The sequence below is a fragment of the Lactuca sativa genome, chromosome 9 (genome assembly GCF_002870075.4).
Source record: "Lactuca sativa cultivar Salinas chromosome 9, Lsat_Salinas_v11, whole genome shotgun sequence".
Classification (NCBI taxonomy): domain Eukaryota; kingdom Viridiplantae; phylum Streptophyta; class Magnoliopsida; order Asterales; family Asteraceae; genus Lactuca; species Lactuca sativa.
This window is the reverse complement of record NC_056631.2, coordinates 98,150,183-98,170,146: the sequence shown is the minus strand read 5'-3', so window position 1 is coordinate 98,170,146 and position 19,964 is coordinate 98,150,183. Positions and strand designations below refer to the sequence as shown.

The 19,964-nt window shown below is 39.2% G+C and overlaps 1 protein-coding gene across 1 annotated transcript; it reads right to left on the bottom strand.

Annotated features, from left to right (window-relative positions):
- Positions 1-630: 630 nt before the first annotated feature.
- On the bottom strand, positions 631-3,979 carry LOC111895256 (nucleobase-ascorbate transporter 11). The gene is made up of 9 exons (XM_023891344.3): positions 3,132-3,979; positions 2,945-3,042; positions 2,676-2,846; positions 2,495-2,595; positions 2,251-2,386; positions 2,139-2,189; positions 1,510-2,032; positions 1,151-1,431; positions 631-1,076 (listed from the first exon to the last, which is right to left on the bottom strand). The coding sequence occupies exons 1-9, from the start codon at positions 3,670-3,672 to the stop codon at positions 855-857; spliced, it is 2,124 nt and encodes a 707-aa protein (XP_023747112.1). The 5' UTR covers positions 3,673-3,979; the 3' UTR covers positions 631-854.
- Positions 3,980-19,964: the final 15,985 nt, after the last annotated feature.

Here is a 19,964-nt window from a genome sequence, read left to right as displayed (position 1 = left end):
GGCCGAGTTTTTCAACACTGATGTTCCATAACAAAGAATGTGAGAAGTTGTGATCTTGTATATACCATAATAATGACCAAAAAGCAATATAATATATGTCTGAAAACCAATAGCAAAAAATGTCATAATGCAATTTCAAAACTGTCACCAAAACTGCTACAAAAATGGTTCCATGTCAGGGTTCCATACATCAAGGTAAAATTGTCAATGTCAAAACTTGATCAAAATTCTCAAATTTGGATTCTCCGGCAATAGTAACCCAAATAAAAAAATTCCAAGCTGACCAACCAGGGGCTCTGCTATTGGACCCTGCCTGCTATTAGCTTGCCACCTATTGGACCCCGCTACCAGGGCACCAGGCGTTGCCTCCGGACCCCCTTTAGTTCAGAGGCTTCCACCTTAAATGACAATATACTTTGAATCTTGAATAAACTCAAACAAGTATTCAGTCCGCACCATTCTTCAAACAAGTGTTCAATCCGAACCATTCTTTCTTGTTTAATAGTCATAAGATTGCATTGGTCAACAAATTAATCCTGCTACACTTAAATAATATTAGTGATACAAATCACCAACAATAACTACATCTCTTGGCTTCCTTCCGATCAATACATCAATGGCCTCATCAAATACAACTAAATCAAATCTCCCTAAGAGTAACTTTTCTATTTCTAACGAATAAAACTTACATGATCTTATACAAAGTGCACAACACATTCGTCCTATTTAGGTGATTATGCCAACATAATTCAACATAAACACCCCAAAACATTTAGCTCTTCCCTTAAACACACTAAATAAACAAACAAATCGTCTATAAAAATGTACACATGTATCATCTTATCATCTGTTCATCATGCACCCAAACATTTCGCCCACCCAAAAACTTTAGAAACCTTTTTTGGTAATGAATAATCATCAAGACAAGATGGATCTACAGACAAATCCTCAACAACACTCCAAAGGTACACACCACGTTCTTCTTGACTACTTGATACAGTGTTGTCAAGTACTATCGCCACCAAGAATGTCACCACCATGTTCATTGATAAAAGTGCATTCATTATAAAATCAATCTGACATGAACAAAAACGTTAGATCTTCAAAATTGGAGATATGGGTTTTACACAAGGGTAAAAAAGTAAATTACTTGTTCATTTCCAGAGCGAATTGGCCCATCAGATGCTGCTGAATAAGGAATTAAGTATCCAGGTAGAATGAAAGCGGTTTCTTGATAATAATTTTGAAAATACGCAGGTATAGAGAACCCCAAAAACAATGATACACCAACTATCATAATGTTCCGGAAGCTTCTAGTGTGAGTATATCTCAATGTTGAAATTCCCAATGCTGTAATTAGGGCCCACACGAAGCACAAAAGTGAAGCTGCCAATGCTTGTGGTATAGATGCGAGAATTGCTCCGACTTTACCTGAAATTATCAGATTTCTATTTTTTGTATTTGTCGACATGAAAGATTACAAGGAAAAGGGTATAATAGTAATAATACCTACAAAAGAGAAGATAATTAAGATAACTGCACCTAGCTCCACGGATCTTCTAGAAGCTACGTTTGTGATATTAATGGTGTGTGTATTTTCGGTCAAAGTTGTTGACCCTCCTCCTGTGCCCCATATCCCAGCTAATATACTACAAAAGCCTTCCATTCCAATTCCTCTACTTACAATCCCACGTGTAGGAGGTTTTGAATTCACACGTGTTGATGTTGAGTAATATGTTCCCACTGAGTCAACAGATGCCACCAAGGACACAATAATCATGATAATGGAGGTTTTAAAATTAAATATAGGGATACCCCATTGTAAAGGGTAAGGTACCCTAACCCAATCAGCTGTTTTCCATGCATTCGATGCATCAGTTCTACAATGTTTCATTGTATATGCATGTTTAATGCAAGAATCATTTAACATATTGGAGTTTGGAATGTCGGAGTTACATCCTTTGTAGTTGTATGCTCCTCCAGCTGTCAAGAAAAACGCGTACACCCATACAATTCCTATGCTCAAAGGAACCTATATTTTTTTAAATTAAATAGATAATATTATGATGGAAACATTTATAATTTATGAATTTATAAATTTATAAATTAGAAATAAGAAATATGAAAAAGTAACATACAGAGTATATTTGAAATACTCGATGCCCTAGTATAGATACTCCGCGAAGGTGCTACACAAACGAAACAATGTTAAGAATATATGAAAAATTAAGGATTAAATGTGACACTCACCAGAGAAAAAATAAGCACTAATAGTATTTGAGGAAGACTGATCTCAATGCAACTTCCAGCTTGAGGGAAACCATAGCTGAAAAATGCCAACCCTATGGAAGCAATAGTAGGTGCAACCACAACCGGGTTTATCAATCTGTAACAGAATAATTTATAATTCATTAGGTTTTATTTTGTTTCCAATTTTTTGACTATTTATGTATGAATATATTTGTATATGATAATATAAACATAAAGGAGTTACCTTAGGAACAAGGACATTAAACCGCTGAATCCTAATATGCATTGAAAGATCGAACTAACAATTATAGCGCCTTGTAGTTCCCTCATTATATGTCTAAATTTCTGCATGTAACGATTTATATATTTGTAATTAGGGAAGGTGATATGAGATAAAAGAGATATTTGAGATTAGAAAAGGTTACATTTTGGGTAAGATTTCGGTACTCATGAGAATTACTTATGACTAAAGCTGGAGCCAAAAAGACGAATGAACTCCCTTGAACCAATGGGAGTCGTGTCCCAAAGTTTGAGTGTAATATTGTTGTTAAACCCGAAACCAGCATCATTGTGGAAATCACTGTCGCTGTATCCTTCTGTTAAGAAATTATGTCAAAATGGTGGATTGTGAATTCGCCATTGGTTTAATAAGTGAGATTAAAAATGAAGAAGTTAGAAAGGAAGAAGGGCTGACATCGGTTCCACCCATGGCTGGGACAATGATCAAGGGGATGAAAATTAGTGAACCAGCGAGTGAAAGATAGTGCTGCATACCATAATAGATGAGGGATGCTGTGATTCAGAAAGAGAATGGAATGATTGGTTGTTCATCAAGTAAAATATAGATAAACTACTTGTGAAAGATGATGGAGAAAACAAACCAAAACCAGGGTTGTCTCTAATTCCATACTTCATCTCTGGTTGATTCCATTCCGATTCTCCTTTACCTCCAGGATATGTTATATCAATAGATTCGTGTTTACCAACATATTCATCGTCTATCTTATTATGCTCACCGTTATTCCAATTTGCAGAAGCTTCGGTGTTTCCTCTTTCATTTTCCCCCCTTTCTGGTAAAATGGGATCGGCTTCACTATTGTTTCTATTCCTGTTTGAATCCGGTTCGATTTCGAAGCTTCTGTTCCTAGTTGTTGCCTGAACAGGATCGCTTTCAATCTTCGGAGACATTGAACCTCCGCCGCTCTCTCCACGAAACCCATCTCTGTTCGTACTACTCCTACCTCTCGAAGTCCCAACTTCGCCGGAAAAAATAGAAACAAAGCCGGTTCTCTTGGCCCAAGATCTCAAATCTCTTGCATTGTGGTCTCCTTGTGTTACAAATGGCTCGATTTTCGAACCCAATTTTTTACCCTTTTGTTTATCTGCTTTATTGGTCGATTCTGAGTTCGACCCACGTTCCATTTCAGCTTTGCTTTACAGTTTCGATGTTGAAAAAAGTGAAATCAAAACAGAAAAAACAATTAATCAATCGCCCACTTCCGGAAATTTCACTCGGAAGGACACCGTCGTTCTTTGGATTGTTGTTTTGGGATTACAGGTCGGTAGTTGCCATCACTCACACTCAGAACTCAGAAGGGGAGCTATCAGGTGAGTAATTTACCAAAATGCCCCTTAGAATTTGAGTTTAGGGAAAACAGTTGCCCGTTGGGGAAAAGATGAAAAAGAGTGAAGGTGAGAAGAAAATGGAGTCAAAATGGAAATGGCCAAATGGGTGTCACCGTCGATGTCAACTGGGTTTCCTTCGATTTCAAGTTTCTCGGCTTTACTTTACACCACTTTTTCTTCCAAAAGTTATGGCCATTCACCATTGGCCAAATTTACCATCATTAACAAAAGTTTTATTTAAGTATCTTGCCATTAATTTTAGGAAAATTGAGTAATATAAAGTAATCTAACCTTATAAATGTTTTTTTATGAAAATAATTAATTTTATATTTTGTTGTAAAAATAACACGATGTATAAAAAAAACGTTTTGTAATAAAACTTCGGAATGCTATTTCGGAATACCGGATACCGGAGTAGCATTGGAGTGTCATTCTGGAGCATATTTTTTTATTTTTTTTTATGTATCTTTATTTATGTGTTATTTTTTTTCTTTTGTGCATTTAGGAGTTTGTATTTTTTTAATGAACAATTTAAGATTGTTATTTCTTATGGGGAAATTAAAGTTTGTGTATTCATTTTTGTGTTTATATATGGTTTTTGAAAAATAAATGTTTGTATTGCAAAAAATAGAAGCAAAAGTAATAATTACATTAACTTAAATATGTTTTAAATAGTACTATAAGGCTAAAGGGAGTGGTGGCACTCCTAACACCCTATTTTTTTTGCTGTCATGTCATTTTTTGGCATGCCACCTTGCTAGCATCTTTTGTTTAACATTTTATAGGGAGTGGTAATACCCCTAACATTCCTTGATTTTTTTTTATAATTTATTTACAAAATTAAATAAATTATATTTTTTAATACACAAACATTTAATATTAAATAAATTATATTTTTATAAAACATAAAAATTTAATTTTAAATAAAAAGGTTTCTATTTTTAGACAAAAAATACTAAGTGGTTGAAATTTTAGGGACCAAATGTATAACTTTTTTATTTCTTCCTCAATAATTCTCTGTTAAAGAAGGAATGCATCTTCTCCAATTCGTTGATTTGAAAAAAAAAAAAAAACAAAAAAACAAAAAAACAAAAAAACAAAAGGAAAAGAGCCAATCAGAATCTATCTTTTCTTCTACAACTTCTCTTTCCTCTCGCTAACCAAATAGCGATCTTAGCATGGCGAGTCTTGTGGCAAAACTAAGGGGGTGGTCCTGGCGAGCTGATGGCCTCTCTTGGTGAGCTGGAGGCGAGGGCCACTCCCTCTAGCCTAATGTTCAAATAGACTCCTTCTTTTTCTTCATATCACATACAATATTCGCTTGCGAAATGAGATGCCCCAGGTTTTGGTTGAACACTCTATCTTCAAATATTTCTCAGCGAGCAACATCTCTAGGAACCAACATAAAAACACTTCACAATCCCTTTTACCATCAGACTGTTGTGATACAATTGTGCCCTTTACAAGGGTGATTTTGAAAGTCTCAAAGAGGGTTACATTAGTGGGTTTGGTACCCTAATAGTGTTGGGTTTTTATTCAAAAATAGTTTCAAAAAACTCAAGATTTAGCAAACGGAAGACTTAGAAATTTGAACAAACATAAACAAGTTTATACCCACCAAAGATCATCTTGCAAGAAATAGAAAGAAAAACAGCCATAAAAGGTATAAGAAAATAACAACTTTTGTAGTTCTTTGGTTCCTCAAAGGGATGCTTGGAGGTTGTTGAAGAATGTTGATAAAATCCTTCCTTAGATGGACACCAACAAGAAGGCAACATGATGTAAGATACTAGTCTTGTGAAGAACTCTTAAGCTTGAAAATAAAAACCAAGTTCTATCTTCAAGAGAGCAAATGCATGTATCCAAAACTCTACCATATTTATAAGAGATGAATGAGAGAGTGGGAGGAAGGAGGATATCATTTCTTCTAACGATAATGAAAGCCTCATGCAAGTCTTAAAGCGAATTCTATTAACCATAAGATCTTAGCACTTTTGATCTACCTGTTTGATTAAAGTGTCTAAGGTCCTAACTAAATTGGTATAATATTGATGAATAAGAGTAAACTCTTTTTTGGATTGCTCTCATAACCAATAAATTGCTTAGATTGATTTTACAGAGAGATAAATAATTTGTTAATATATTATGTGACTAATATATCAATTAGAAATAGTTATAATTAATTTAGAATTAATCATGATTAATTTGGAATCAATTTTAGGTTAATTAGAATTAATTAAAAGTTGAAAGACTATAGCTGTAATTGTTCAAAAGTTGAGTAGAGGACAGGTTCTAGAACCCTCCTACCAGGGATGGTTTTGAGGCTCTTTAGGAGCCTTCTGGAAGCCTTCATGAGGATAAACTTGGAACTAGATAATTACCTTATTTGAAATAATATTATTTTATGTTCAAATCAAGGTTTCTAGGTATTTCCTAATCAGCTATAAATGGGGCCTTGGACTTGGAATTTTCGTTTAATGCATTTAGACAAGCCAAAACCAAAAATTTGATACCTCTCCCCTCTCTCCTAAATCTTCTAGGGATCTTGTGCTGTGGGTGTGAACCATTAGAGGCTTGCACACAAGAGACCATTGGATTAATAAAAAGGGTTTCCTTACTTTAACAAATCAGAGATATGTCAATTTACTTTGTAAATTTCGATTTACACTAGGATTAGATTTTTGTTGTTCAATGGTATGTTGCTTCAATAGAGTTATGACATACATAAAATTAGGTTGCATGTACCCTTAAGAGTTTAAAGTATTTTCTGCATAATTACTTGTAAAATCCATCAATGGTATCAGAGCGTAGATTGTCTAACAATTTAATGTGCATAAATTGAACTTGAACAATTGATGGAAACAGAACCGTCATTCTATTTTGTGGCCACGACATGGTACTTTTCTGCCACATCGTGGTTAACTGTCTGATCCGCGTAACTTTCCTCTACCACGACATAGATCTTATCTGCCACGTCGTGGTGGATCTCCTGTTTAGTGATTATTTTGAGATAATTTAGATCTGGATTAGGATAATTAAATTTAAAGATATTATTTATAATTGGATAAAATCTGAATATTTAATTGGTAATTCGATCTCCTAAAATCTAGAGTCTTTGAATTATCCTCATAATTTATTTAAATTTAATTATTTGATTAATTAAAAGTTTAATTTCAAAATTATTTATAATATAAATTTTTGAACTTTATTGTTGAGTTGAAAAGTCCAAAGATCGAATAGATTCAAACAGGTAAAAACAATAAAACAAAGAATATGAATCAAGAATGTGTCAAATGATTAAAAGTCACAGCCTCAAAAGAGCTCGATAAAGAACTGCTATTGTAGAGGCTATGTAGCGTTTACAATGGCACGATTAACAAATACACCATTAACAAATACACGATGCATGCATGCATCTTAAATAGTAAAACCTTAATTAATAACTCACGAGTGGACAGGCCCAACTCGGTTAAACAAAATAGACTAAATAATAAGCCCAAAAGACGCAACACTAAATACCCAACAATCTCCCCCTATGCGTCGATTGATGTGAGAGTCCTTCATTGTTGAGTTTGCTTCTGCACTTTAAATACTTTCGGAATAAGGCTTAGCAGAACTTTGCGAACATGGATATACCATTGAATCATATCCGAAAAGCACTTATTTTCGCTTTTGTTGTTCCCTTTGTACTTGCTGACGAAGTCTAATAGATATTATAGGCATGAAGTGGAGAACAAATGCTTATCAGTAAGAAAGAAGCACGCCTTATGAAAGTCTGCATCAGTTCGCTCTTTCATCTGAAAAGCTACACACCACCCTTCCTTTTGTATCTTCCCAGGTTTTATTTTATTAAAACCATATGGGGCTTCTTTGGGGAGTACACTTGGCTTCCTTCGCAGCACAACAACAATCTCAACATCCATCTTGCCAACCCCTTGAATGTATGAGATTAACATTTGCTTGAGGTGAGCAACAATGGGCTCATGTAACGCCTACAGATCCGGGCTAGTCAATTTAGAGATAATAGGGGTTGAAAACAACTTTTGTACAAAAGATTATTTAAAATAAATAATCTTAACCAAGTTGTAGAATACGTCTCAAGGGTTCCGTACATATAAAGAACACCGAAATCCGAGTTATAACGAAGAAGTTATGGCCCGTCGAAATTTTATGGCAAAACCGGCACGACACCGGGAGATGTAAATAGTGAATTTACGATGGGTTTCTTTTTAGCCTTAGTAATCTAAACAAAAGTCATATAATATGTTAAACTGAGAGCGTCCATAAAAATAATGCCCAAATCTGACTTCGTATGAGGAAGTTATGAATTTTCTAACATTTGGCATAGCAGTGCACGACCCGAAACTCGAATTTTAGATCGAACGGTTTTTGGCCTATGCAACCTAAATGAGAATTGAATATCTCATTAATATAAATTCAACGGTAAAAAGATAGACGAAAACAGAGTCCGTATGTAGACGTTATGAATTTTACGCGGGCATTTAACAGTATAATCTTCTCGTACTGTTAAATTTAAGATCGGTCAAGAACTAGATGACAGAGTTAAAATGAAAGTTTTAGATCTTATTTTTACCTACGCGTGGATATAAAAAATGTCAAAAACGAAGCTCGTATGTGAAAGTTACGGATTTTAGAAGTCGGAAGTGTGTTGTACGAAAATGGGTGATGTGGCACAATCTTGGCCATTGCTTTCTCCCCAAGTCTTGCAACTAGATGGTGACATGTGGAACCAAGTTCAGCCATTTTTCACTCTATAAATAGAACCTCTCCCACTCTGATTTTCTTCACACATTTCCCATTCTTTCTTCTCTTTACTCTCTCTCTCTCTCTCTCTAGAACCTCTCTCTAGCCCCAAAACCCCCCGAAAAGCCTAGGGAGCCTCCCTAGCACGAGGCGGAAGCCCCGGAGTGCTCGACGACTCCGAGAAGAAGAGCGTTTCGGCATGGGAATGTTGCTCCAAGAAAAGTCCGGTTTTCTATAAAACCCGCTGTAAGTGAGCTACGCCTACACTACTTTTAATATAGCTTTTATTTAATTATAGTAACGTTATTAGGAACTTATAATAAGTAATTGGACTATTATTATGGGTTATATAAGTATTGTTTAACGCTTATATAATAGTAATAATAGCTAGACTATTAATTAGTCTCGAAGAATAATAGACTAAACTCTAGTGGTAATAATACTAGGCTTCGTCGAAGGAAATTATATTTAAGAAACGAAGCGTTGTCCGAGTACCAAGTCACCACCTTATCAAGTGAGTGCATAGTTACTTTCATCTTACACATAGATATGAAGTATTTTATATAAATTACGTGTCACGTGTGCATATTATCTGGATACTTGTTGTCTATGCTGGATGAATGATTTTATACATGTTTTAAATGATTTAAACTATATATTTATTTTATATCTACAAATATGTTGGGATAAAACATGGGTAGATGAAATAGTTGATGTGTGATGAAATAAAATGATGAGAGATAGGTGATGATAATTAGGTGAGGATAGATAGGTGATGATGAATCGGTGATGTAGGATGAAAGATACTATAACCTTGTCCGACAATTTGGAGGTGTAGTCATCTACCAGAGTATAGATGGAAACCACAGACTATTATAGACAACCCCGTGGAAACACCATCAGGCTCATAACCTGTAGGTGATGAATTACGAGTTCAGGCGATGTTGTAACTACGTGTTTATGCGATGATACTCTAACCCTTACTATGAATTACGAGTTTAGGCGATGTTGTACCTACGTATTCATGTGATGATACCCTAACCCTTGTTGGGCACGTATTGAGGGAGTAATCCCTGAATCAATATTGTCTATGTGATGTAGGCGATGATCCTTATGGAGAGTCCTTAGGAACAAACATATAAAGATATGCGATGTAAGGAGATGAGAGGTAAATATGATGTAGGAGACGACCCTTAGGATAAATCCTTAGGGAAGGTACTGAGGAATAAAGAAGATAATGGGGATGGGTAATTGGGTTAATTGTTTGATGATTAAACATAATAATTATATTATTGTGGGTTGAAATCCTTATGTACTCACCAGGTTTCCCAACCTAACCCACTCAGTTTACTTGTATCACAGGTGACGATGTGAAGTAACATTACATTTAGAGATTAAGGAGATATAGATCACTAGTGTAAATGAATGTAAGTTATGCTTATGCTTATGTTTTTGTATTGACGATGACATCCCAAATGTTTTAAAAGGAATAAAAATACATTTCTTCAGAAATGCTTTGATAATGAAATTATTATGTTTTTCTGGGAACAAATTCTGCAACGTTTTTATTGAAAGAGATACTCTGATTTTTATAAAGCATAAACAAAATCGGTCTTTTTTGGACGTGACAATGGGTATGTCACAGCTCATACTTCTGTTCATCCCTTAGCAACATGTTGTACAACACGGTCCATTCGTATGGGTTTAGACATGGAGATCAGCGAGAGTGAATTTGTAGACCTAACTCGACAAACCTTTAACAACCTTAAACTTCGCATTTGGGTTTCAATTGGACCAGTGACCTTCACAGCCGTAATTTTGCTTGCACTCCACGTTTCATACTACGGCTTCATGTGCTTTAGGTGGAACGAGAAAAGGAAGTGATCTGCACCGCTGTCTGTTGCTGGGACATTCGTAACTTTTGAAAAACTGTGAAATTTGAAGGCTTTCGGTGTGATCGGAAGATCCAGCTGTGAATCTTATGTATTTTGAAGGTCAAAAGACGCAACTAGTTCCAACCAGTAAAGGCTCGGCATATCCACAACCTCACTAAGAATTCGCTTCAAAGAACATACTAGAAACAAAAGCTTTTGGCTTTCCAGCGTGACCTGAGCTTTGCGTTTGGATTTTTCTTTCTCTTCAGCCTCACGAACAATTCTTTGGTGCTCATCCATTTGAGCTTCACAGTCTTTTCTTCTTTTCATCTCATGTTAGTCGGGCTCTTCATCTTCACTGTTATCAATTATTGGTTCTTCTTTGATCAACTTCTCTTTGCTTTTGGTTCATTTTCGCTCTTAGGCCTGACAGTGGGCTTGACTAAAGGTTTGGAGTTTTCCTTCTTGGATTGTTTCACTCCTTCTCCATCTTGTTTCAGAATTGAGCTTGATTCTTGAACACCTTCCAGTCTATGAAGCATTGCGAATACTGGCCTTAGCTTTTCGAATAGATGTTTCTTGACTGTTATCATGATCATCGAGTCACGAGTCTCAATGATGTCTTAAAGCAATGCATTCACATCTACTATAAAACTTTTTGTTACGGCCTTTTTGGACAACAAATCATTGATTCTTTTATCAGCATTCTCTAACTTGACTATTAAGACTTTCACATTTTCAGTGTTTACAGCGAGAGCATCCATTATCTTACTCTCAGTTGCCAAGTCATCTTGAAATTTCGTGATCTTCGATGAAATAGAGGAGTTGAACTCGGCATTATATGCTTGAAGGCTAGTGCGAACCTCTTGGAGTTTCGCTTTCTCTGTTTTAAGTGTGGAGCCAAGGCTAGAAATAACTTCATTAGCCTTCGTTGTATTGGACTCGAATGAGCTCTGAAACTTTTCCATGAACTGAAGGGTTTTGGTATACTACAACATCTTATGGTGCATATACAACCCTAAATGCTTTGGATCTATGTTTTCTCTAATTATACATGCAATATTTTTTCCAAAGCATTAAGCCTACAATTATCATACAAAATAATATAAAACAACATAAAATTGAATTAATGAGTTACCTATTGGTTGTGGCTTGTAAAACTTGTTGTGTTTGGCCTTAAGAACTTAATGACCCAAGTGTTGCACCTCAAATGGAATCACAACAGACCTTTAGACAAAGGATGACTTTTGAGAAATATTCTTGTAACCAAAATTGACTCATGGAACTCCAAGAATTACTAGTGTGCCATTTTGGATGCTAAGGGGCTTCTTATATAGTGTGGCAAGATTAATGTTACACCATGTAAACCCTAATGTGTACGACCTTCCATATTCCTTTGGCTCCATGGGTTTAAAATCCCCATGGATCATCCATGGGTTGTAACATTGGTTTATGTCACACCCCAAAACCGATAACGGCGGAATATGTTTCGGGGTGGAGGACATCATGCACAGTATCATCATAATTGCATAATAGTAGAAACAAGAAACATACAACCATTTCATTACATAGTGAGTTTAATTACAAGTGTGTTCTGTAAAGTTTCAATAGACACCAAAAGTAATACAAAAATAAGAGATGGATCTTGTAAGCTCCATCTTCTCCAAAATGTTGCACCTGTACCTGTCTATCTTTGACCAGAGGATACAAGTTATTTTGAAAACGAGTATCAGCATAAAGTTGGGGAGTTCATAAGAATTTAGTGTGAATTTTGTATAAAATGTATTTGAACGTATAGTGTGAAAAACTGCAATTTACATTTATAAGTAGTAGAAAACCCTAGAAAATCCTATATTTTCCAGAAAATACGTCGTAAGTGAAAGCTCTAAGTTGCATGTAAGTTTAATCATTGAAAACTGTTTGTTGTAAAAGTGTGGTACTAAAATCCCCAGTATGTAATGTAGATAGAGGGAAAAGTTATGCCTGTTAACAGTGATAGTGGTGCGAACTTTCATTAGTAATGGATACTTATTTACTTCAGGATATTAACTGAGACTTTAGTCACAGTATTTTAGTGTGGATATAGTGTATTCCTTTTATGTGACCAATAGTATGAGTAATAGAGGATCCCATGACCTTCCCGGTCATACACAGAGTAGTGAAGTAGTGTCATCCCTGGGCCTGCTCGGCTCGGACTGAGGTTAACAGTCGGGATATAATAGTGTCTGCCCCGTATAGATCTATACATGTAGCGTCGCCTTCCTTCCGGAAAGCTCTGGTCACAGTATGTAGCGCATAGAGTATCTTGTAGAGAGTTAGTGTGTTATCTTCCAGATTAGTGCTTTCTCTTGTATTATAGTGTAGTAGTCTTTTATGTAGTTCATAGTGTGTTCTCTTGTTCGTGTATCGTTTTGTAATAGTATGAACTATGGTATGTATAGTAGTAACGGTAACGATTAGTATTGGCCTTAACTATACCTATTATAGTTAACTTAGTGTGTATGGTTCTTGGCAATTAGATAATATAAGCATCGAATGAAATGAAAATGTTCATACCTAACACCAATATACATGATATATAACTAAGAAATCAACGACATTCGGACGGATAACAAATACCCTAAGCCCACAATCAAACAAGAACAGGAAATAAGGCGAGCTATCGGTCCTAAGTCCTTCAAGTCTTACTTATATAAATATATTTGTGTAGATACATTTTATAAGAAAAGTAATTTAATAAAAATCTTGACCAAAGAAAGCATTTAGAAAATAGTTTATTTATCCAAAGTAGTTTTGAAAACGTAAAGTTCCTTTATAAAGCATAGTGATAAATCACATGTGATTGACTTTCACAAAAATGTATATTTGACTTGTATCCCCCCCCCCCCAAAACATATGAAAGCATTAGAGAGGTTCATTAAGGGGTATGAACTCACTGATTACTGTAGGGTTCAAGTTTGCGATTCGTATAAGTGCTGAGTGTCAACAGATGTTCAGAACGCAAGTAGCCCCTATTAATCATACGGTGACACATATATAAGTTAGGGCTAAGGTGTTTTCATGACTAAACATGAGGGGAAATCCTTTCTAAGGGTATGGAATCACTAAGACTAAGTGTCCCATTCTCTATACCCAATGATCTATGCAAGTTTAAGGCCAAATATGCGTATTAGGGTGTGTGTATGGCCATAAAGGTGAGTGTGCGGCTGGGGTATGCGGTCGGACTTGTGAGTGAGGCTGCACACTAGAGTGTGCGGCCGTACAGGGTGTGTGTGCGGCCATACACAGGGGTGTGCGGCCGTACACTCCTTGTTCGAGTCCCATGTGTCGATTATGTGGCCTTACTCTCACTTTGGAGGATATTATGAATGTGTGCGGCCACCTGATGAAGGTGTGCGGCCGCACTCCTTCATAGGATGAAGAACATTATGAGTTTGAGGCTTGGATTCAATTGTTTCACCTCTATGACAAGTAAAATGATGGTGTTCTTCACGTTTTGGGAGTCTTCTAGGTGTTCTTGAGTGGTTTTCTAGAGAGAGAAAGTATAGAGAGAGAAAGGATGCAGCCAAAAGTGAATGGAAGGGGGTCCTGTACTTTATATAGGGTTGAGTGTGAGGCTGGAGGGGTTTGCTGCTGGGTGTGCGGCTGGCTTGGCCGCACACACTAGTGAGCGGCCGCACACACTTCTCTTGGTGTGTTTGGCTGGATTTTATGATGCAACACCCCTCCTAAGGTCCATATCTATGATATACTACGCCTAAAACACTAGCGCGGACTCAATATACTATTAAAAGATGCTAAATTCAAGTGAATTATAGATATATGGATCGATTGCTCAGTGTAAAAGTATCAGGTTGTCACATCCTCCCCCTGTTAGGGGAATTTCGTCCCGAAATTATAGTTCAAGCAACTAAGCTATTACATATTAACTAAGCAAAAAGATGAGGATATTTATTTTTCATTTGATCCTCACGCTCCCAAGTGAAATCCGATCCTCGCTTGGCATTCCAGCGAACCTTTACAATTGGGATGCGACTTTGCTTCGTTCGCTTGACTTCTCGATCCATAATTTGCACAGGTTCTTCCATGAAGTTGAGACTCTCGTTGATTTCAATCTCGTCAAGTGGAATCACTAGAGTCTCATCGGACAGGCATTTCTTCAAGTTCGAGACGTGGAAGGTAGGATGTACGTTACTGAGCTCGCGGGGTAGGTTGAGTTTGTAGGCCCTAACGACCCTATGTACCTTGGGTTCAGCTTTCCACGCTTTCCAAAGCGTATTGAGCCTTTCCAGGGCGAGACCTTCAAAAGGACTCGGTCTCCCACCTGGAATTCCAAGGGTTTTCTTCGTTTGTCTGCGTAGCTTTTCTGTCGATCCCTAGCGGCTTTTAATCGTTCGCGAATCTGTACAATCTTCTCAGTCGTTTCTCGAATGATTTCCGGGCCCGTGAGAGCGCTGTCAGGAAATCGTCCTTTCGCTAATTGAGTGTCACCCACCTCAGCCCAGCACATAGGGGATCTGCACCTCTGGCCGTAGAGGACTTCGAATGGAGCTGCCTTGATGCTCGTATGATAACTATTGTTGTAGGAAAAATCCAAGGGGTAAGTGTGTATCCCACGATTTACCGAAGTCAATCACACAAGCTCGCAACATATCTTCTAAGGTTTGGATCTTCCTCTCACTTTGTCCGTCAGTCTGCGGATGGTAGGCTGTACTCATATCTAACCTCGTCCCTAGTGCATTTTGTAGTGATTGCCAAAATCTCGAAGTAAACCTACTATCTCTATCTGAGATAATAGATTTAGGGACGCCATGCAGCCGAACTATCTCCTTAATGTATGTTTTTGTGAGTTTCTCCATCTTGTCCGTTTCCTTGATGGGTAGGAAGTGTGTAGACTTGGTCAATCTGTCGACGATGACCCAAATGGTATCCAACCCACCCGCTGTCTTAGGCAGTTTGGTTATGAAATCCATTGTCATCCGCTCCCACTTCCATTCTGGTATCTTCGGTTGTTGGAGGAGACCCGATGGCTTCTGGTATTCGACTTTGACCTTCACGCAAGTAAGGCACTTACTCACGAAGGTAGCAATCTCTGCTTTCATGTTAGGCCACCAGTATAACTTTTTGAGATCCAGATACATCTTATCCGAACCTGGGTGGACGGAGTACCGAGTGTTGTGTGCTTCCTTCATGACCAAGTCTCTGAAACCTCCATGGCGCGGAGTCCAGATTCGGTCCATGAGATAGTAGGCTCTGTCATCCTTAACCTCCAAACTCTTATCCATTCCACGCAGGGATTCTCCCGTCATATTCTCAGGCTTTAAGGCTTCAAGCTGAGCTTCCTTGATCTGTGCGGATAGATGCGAATGGATAGTCAGCATTAACGACTTGGTTCTTCAACCAGAATACTCTTTCCTAGTTAGGGCGTCTGCTACCATGTTGGCTTTCCCCGGGTAATATCGAATTTTGCAGTCGTAGTCATTGAGTAGCTCGACCCACCGACGTTGTCTCATGTTAAGATCTTTCTGGTTCAGTATGTGTTGGAGGCTTTTATGATCAGTGTACACTATGCTCTTCATGTCGTACAAGTAATGTCTCCATATCTTTAAAGCGAATACAACTGCCCCTAACTCGAGGTTGTACGTGGTGTAGTTTACCTCATGTGCCTTTAGCTTTCTGGAGGCGTAGGCGATGACCTTACCTCGTTGCATCAAGACACAACCGAGCCCTTGATTCGACGCGTCGCAGTACACTACAAAATCTTCTGTCCCTTCGGGAAGGGATAATACTGGTGCGGTGCATAGGGCTCGCTTCAGGGTCTGGAATGCCTTCTTTTGTTTCTCTTCCCAGTCAAATGTTACGCCCTTCTGTGTCAACATAGTGAGTGGTTTCGCAATCAGAGAGAAGTTCTGAATGAATCTGCGGTCGTAGCCAGCGAGGCCTAGAAATTGACGAATTTCTGTAGGCGTCTTCGGTGCTGACCAGTTCTCGATAGCTTTAATCTTGGAGGGATCCACGTGGATTCCTTCTTCACTAACCACGTGTCCTAAGAATTCAACCCTTCGAATCCAAAATTCGCACTTAGAGAACTTCGCATATAACTTCTCTGATTGTAGGGTTTCCAGGACTCGTCGTAAATGATCCCTGTGTTCTTCCTCGCTCCGAGAGTAGACGAGTATATCATCTATAAAGACGATGACGAAATGATCTAAATATGGACGACACATGCTATTCATCAAGTCCATGAATACTGCAGGTGCGTTAGTCAGTCCAAAGGGCATCACTACGAACTCGAAATGTCCGTAACGAGTTCGGAAGGCTGTCTTCGGAGCATCCTCCTCAAGCACCCGTAACTGGTATTACCCGGACCTAAGATCAATCTTGGAGAAGTAACTCGCCCCTTGCAGTTGGTCGCAGAGGTCGTCGATACGAGGGAGAGGATAGCGATTTTTGACCGTGAGTTTGTTGAGTTCCCTATAATCGATGCACATACGAAACGATCCGTCCTTCTTCTTTACGAACAAGACCGGAGATCCCCATAGGTGAGAAGTTTGGTCTTATGAAACCCTTGCTGAGCAGCTCGTTAAGTTGACTAGATAGTTCTTGCATCTTGGCAGGCGCTAAACGATAGGGCGACTTAGCTACGGGGGTAGCTCCTGGGACTAGGTCGATTCTGAACTTAACCTGACGCTTGGGAGGTAAACCTGGGAGATCCTCTGGGAAGACGTCATGAAATCGCATACAACGGGGATGTCTTTTGGATCTTTCACTTTCTGACTTGTGTCGACGACATGAGCAAGAAAGGCGTGATATTCCTTACGCAAGTATTTCCGGGCCTGAATACTGGAGATGATACGAAGGCTCGTACCGGGTTTATCTCCATAGATCAATAGAGTTTCGCGATTCGGAAGATTCAAGCGAATGGCTTTGTCAAAGCATAGGATATTGGCACGATGAAGACTCAACCAGTCCATGCCAACAATGACATCGAAACCCTTGATCGAGACCGGTATGAGATCGATTGGGAATGAATGATCGTCTAACGTGAAGGTATAACCTATGTAGATTTCGTTAGCGCTTTCGGTCTTTCGGTTAGCCATTTCTACAACGAATGTTTCTTTTAGTGGTTGCGGGGATTGTTTAAGTAAGTGTTTAAAGTTTTGGTTTATGAAGCTTCTTTCTGCACCACTATCGAATAAGACACAGACATAAGAGTTGTTGAGAAGGAACGTACCCGTGACTACTGTGGGATCCGCTACTGCCTCATTGTGACCAATAACGAGTAGTCTTCCAGTTCCCCCAGCATTCCCAGCCTTCGGACAGTTTTTCTTGAAATGACCTGCTTCACCGCAGCCATAACAAGTTTGGGTCACTCCCGAACCTGGAACTTGCGAGATGGGTTTGGGCAAGGCCCTGCAAAGTCGGACAGTATGGCCCTTCCGGCCACAGTTGGAACACTGCAATTCACGGCAGGGGCCGTTGTGGTGGTAAGGGCACTTAGGACATTTGGGCAGATTCCCAACATAAGTTTTCGCTGGTGCAGGTGCGGCTGGAGTGGTGGCAGCATGGACAGCCACAATTTGTTGATCCTTGGAGGAGGTTTGGGTTTTCTTGCCCTTTTTCTTATCCCAATGCTCCCTCTTTTTGTTAGATGAATCGGGTGGTGCAGTGACAGTCGTGGTTGCTGTTGCTGGAGTGGAAGAGACTTCATGATTGATTAGACTCTGGGCCAATTCCTTGGCGCTGTCGAAGGTGGTAGGGCGTGAGGCTAGAACGTTTCCTCGATACGGGGGCATTAAACCCCAAATGTATCGTTCAATCTTCTTGCTTTCAGAAGGGATCATGTTTGGGCACATAGCCGCCAAGTCGCAGAACCTAGCTGTGTAAGCTGTTATGTCGATCCCTTTCATCTTGAGGTTCCAGAGTTCCTCCTCAAGTTTCTGAATTTCGCCCCTAGGGTAGTACTCCCTTCTCATGAGGTCTTTCAGTGTGTCCCAGCCCATGGCGTTGGCTGTTATCAAAGAGAGTGAACTGACATGGCCATTCCACCATGTTAGAGCCCTGTTAGTGAGGGTGGCAGTAGCGAACTTGATTTTGCTCTCTTAGGGACAAGAGCACATTTCAAAGACAGCTTCGGTCCTTTCGAACCACTGAGACAATGCTAGAATTCCTCCAGTGCCATCGAAAAAGGTAGGTTTGCAGTTCATGAAGTCCTTATAAGTGCATCCCTACACTCTTTGGTGGAATTCACCAAATCTAGAGTTGCCACCGCTCGCATCACCAGAGTTCATTTGAGCCATGGCTGCTATCACAGCTGCAGTCACAGCCGTTTGGAACAGCACTGGATCGAACTGTGGAGGAGGAGGTGGCGGAGGAGAGGTTTGACTTGCTGGTCTTTCTCTGTTTGGACGCTTTCGTGGAGGCATCTTTCACTGGAAGATCATAGAAATGATGGAAATAGTAAGAGTCTATTGCGAATATGAATAGGGTGCTTCACGGATTAATTCAACATAATCCAAAGATCAGAACGAGAGTCATAGCAATAGAGTAGTTAACTGCCAATTTACTGGTATTAATGATGTAATACAAGTTCGGGAAAAGTGACCTAACAGTAGGTCTTACATCAGGCCATAAGGAAAATGTTGGCAGTCTAGAGGTCTAGTTAGAGTACTTTTAAGCTAGGAATGTTTTACGGACAAGTGATCTATGAAACATAGAGAGGGAAGGCTAGTCTTTTAAACAAAAGAGCGAGGTAACTAGACGTCTTCTACTGGCGACGGTTATTTGTTGGGCGAACCCTCAGATCAGCTAGCTGACGCATAACTTCCTGAAGGTGTCGTTCATGAGTCCTTTGGCACGCTCGGAGTTCCCTAACTTCGGCTCGGGATGCAGCTAGTTGTTGCTGCAGAGCCTCATTGGTCCTCCTTGTCCTGTCCATGGCTTCTTCAAGTTGGCGGATGCGAACAGTGTTGAGATTCGAGTTGGCATCCACTTCTACAACTCGACCAATGGCTGTTTGACCCTGCTCGACATTCCTAGCAATCCTTCGGACCATGATGGGCACTCGATCCGCTGATCCCCCTTCGCTTATGTTGTAGAAGCTTCGGTATCTATTGTAAGGTAAAGGCTGACCCTGCTCCTCGCTCCATCGGTTCAAGGTTATTGCCCACATGGGAGTGGGACCCTGAAATGCCGGCCGGGGGTTGGGATTTGGAGCTTCAGAGGGTAGGTTGTTAACTTCTGGTTCGGAGCTGGAGCTATCCGAGAAGCCTTCAGCATGATGATCATCCAAAGGGATCGGGTGATCATCATCTGACTCTTTGTCGATCCATCCCCCATTGCCCTGATTTGGATAGTACGGATCGTCGGGATGGTGGAAGCCAGCCATGATATCTATGCGAGAAAGGGGGAATAGAAAGGTTAATAGACGCACTAATCTAGGATAGTTAT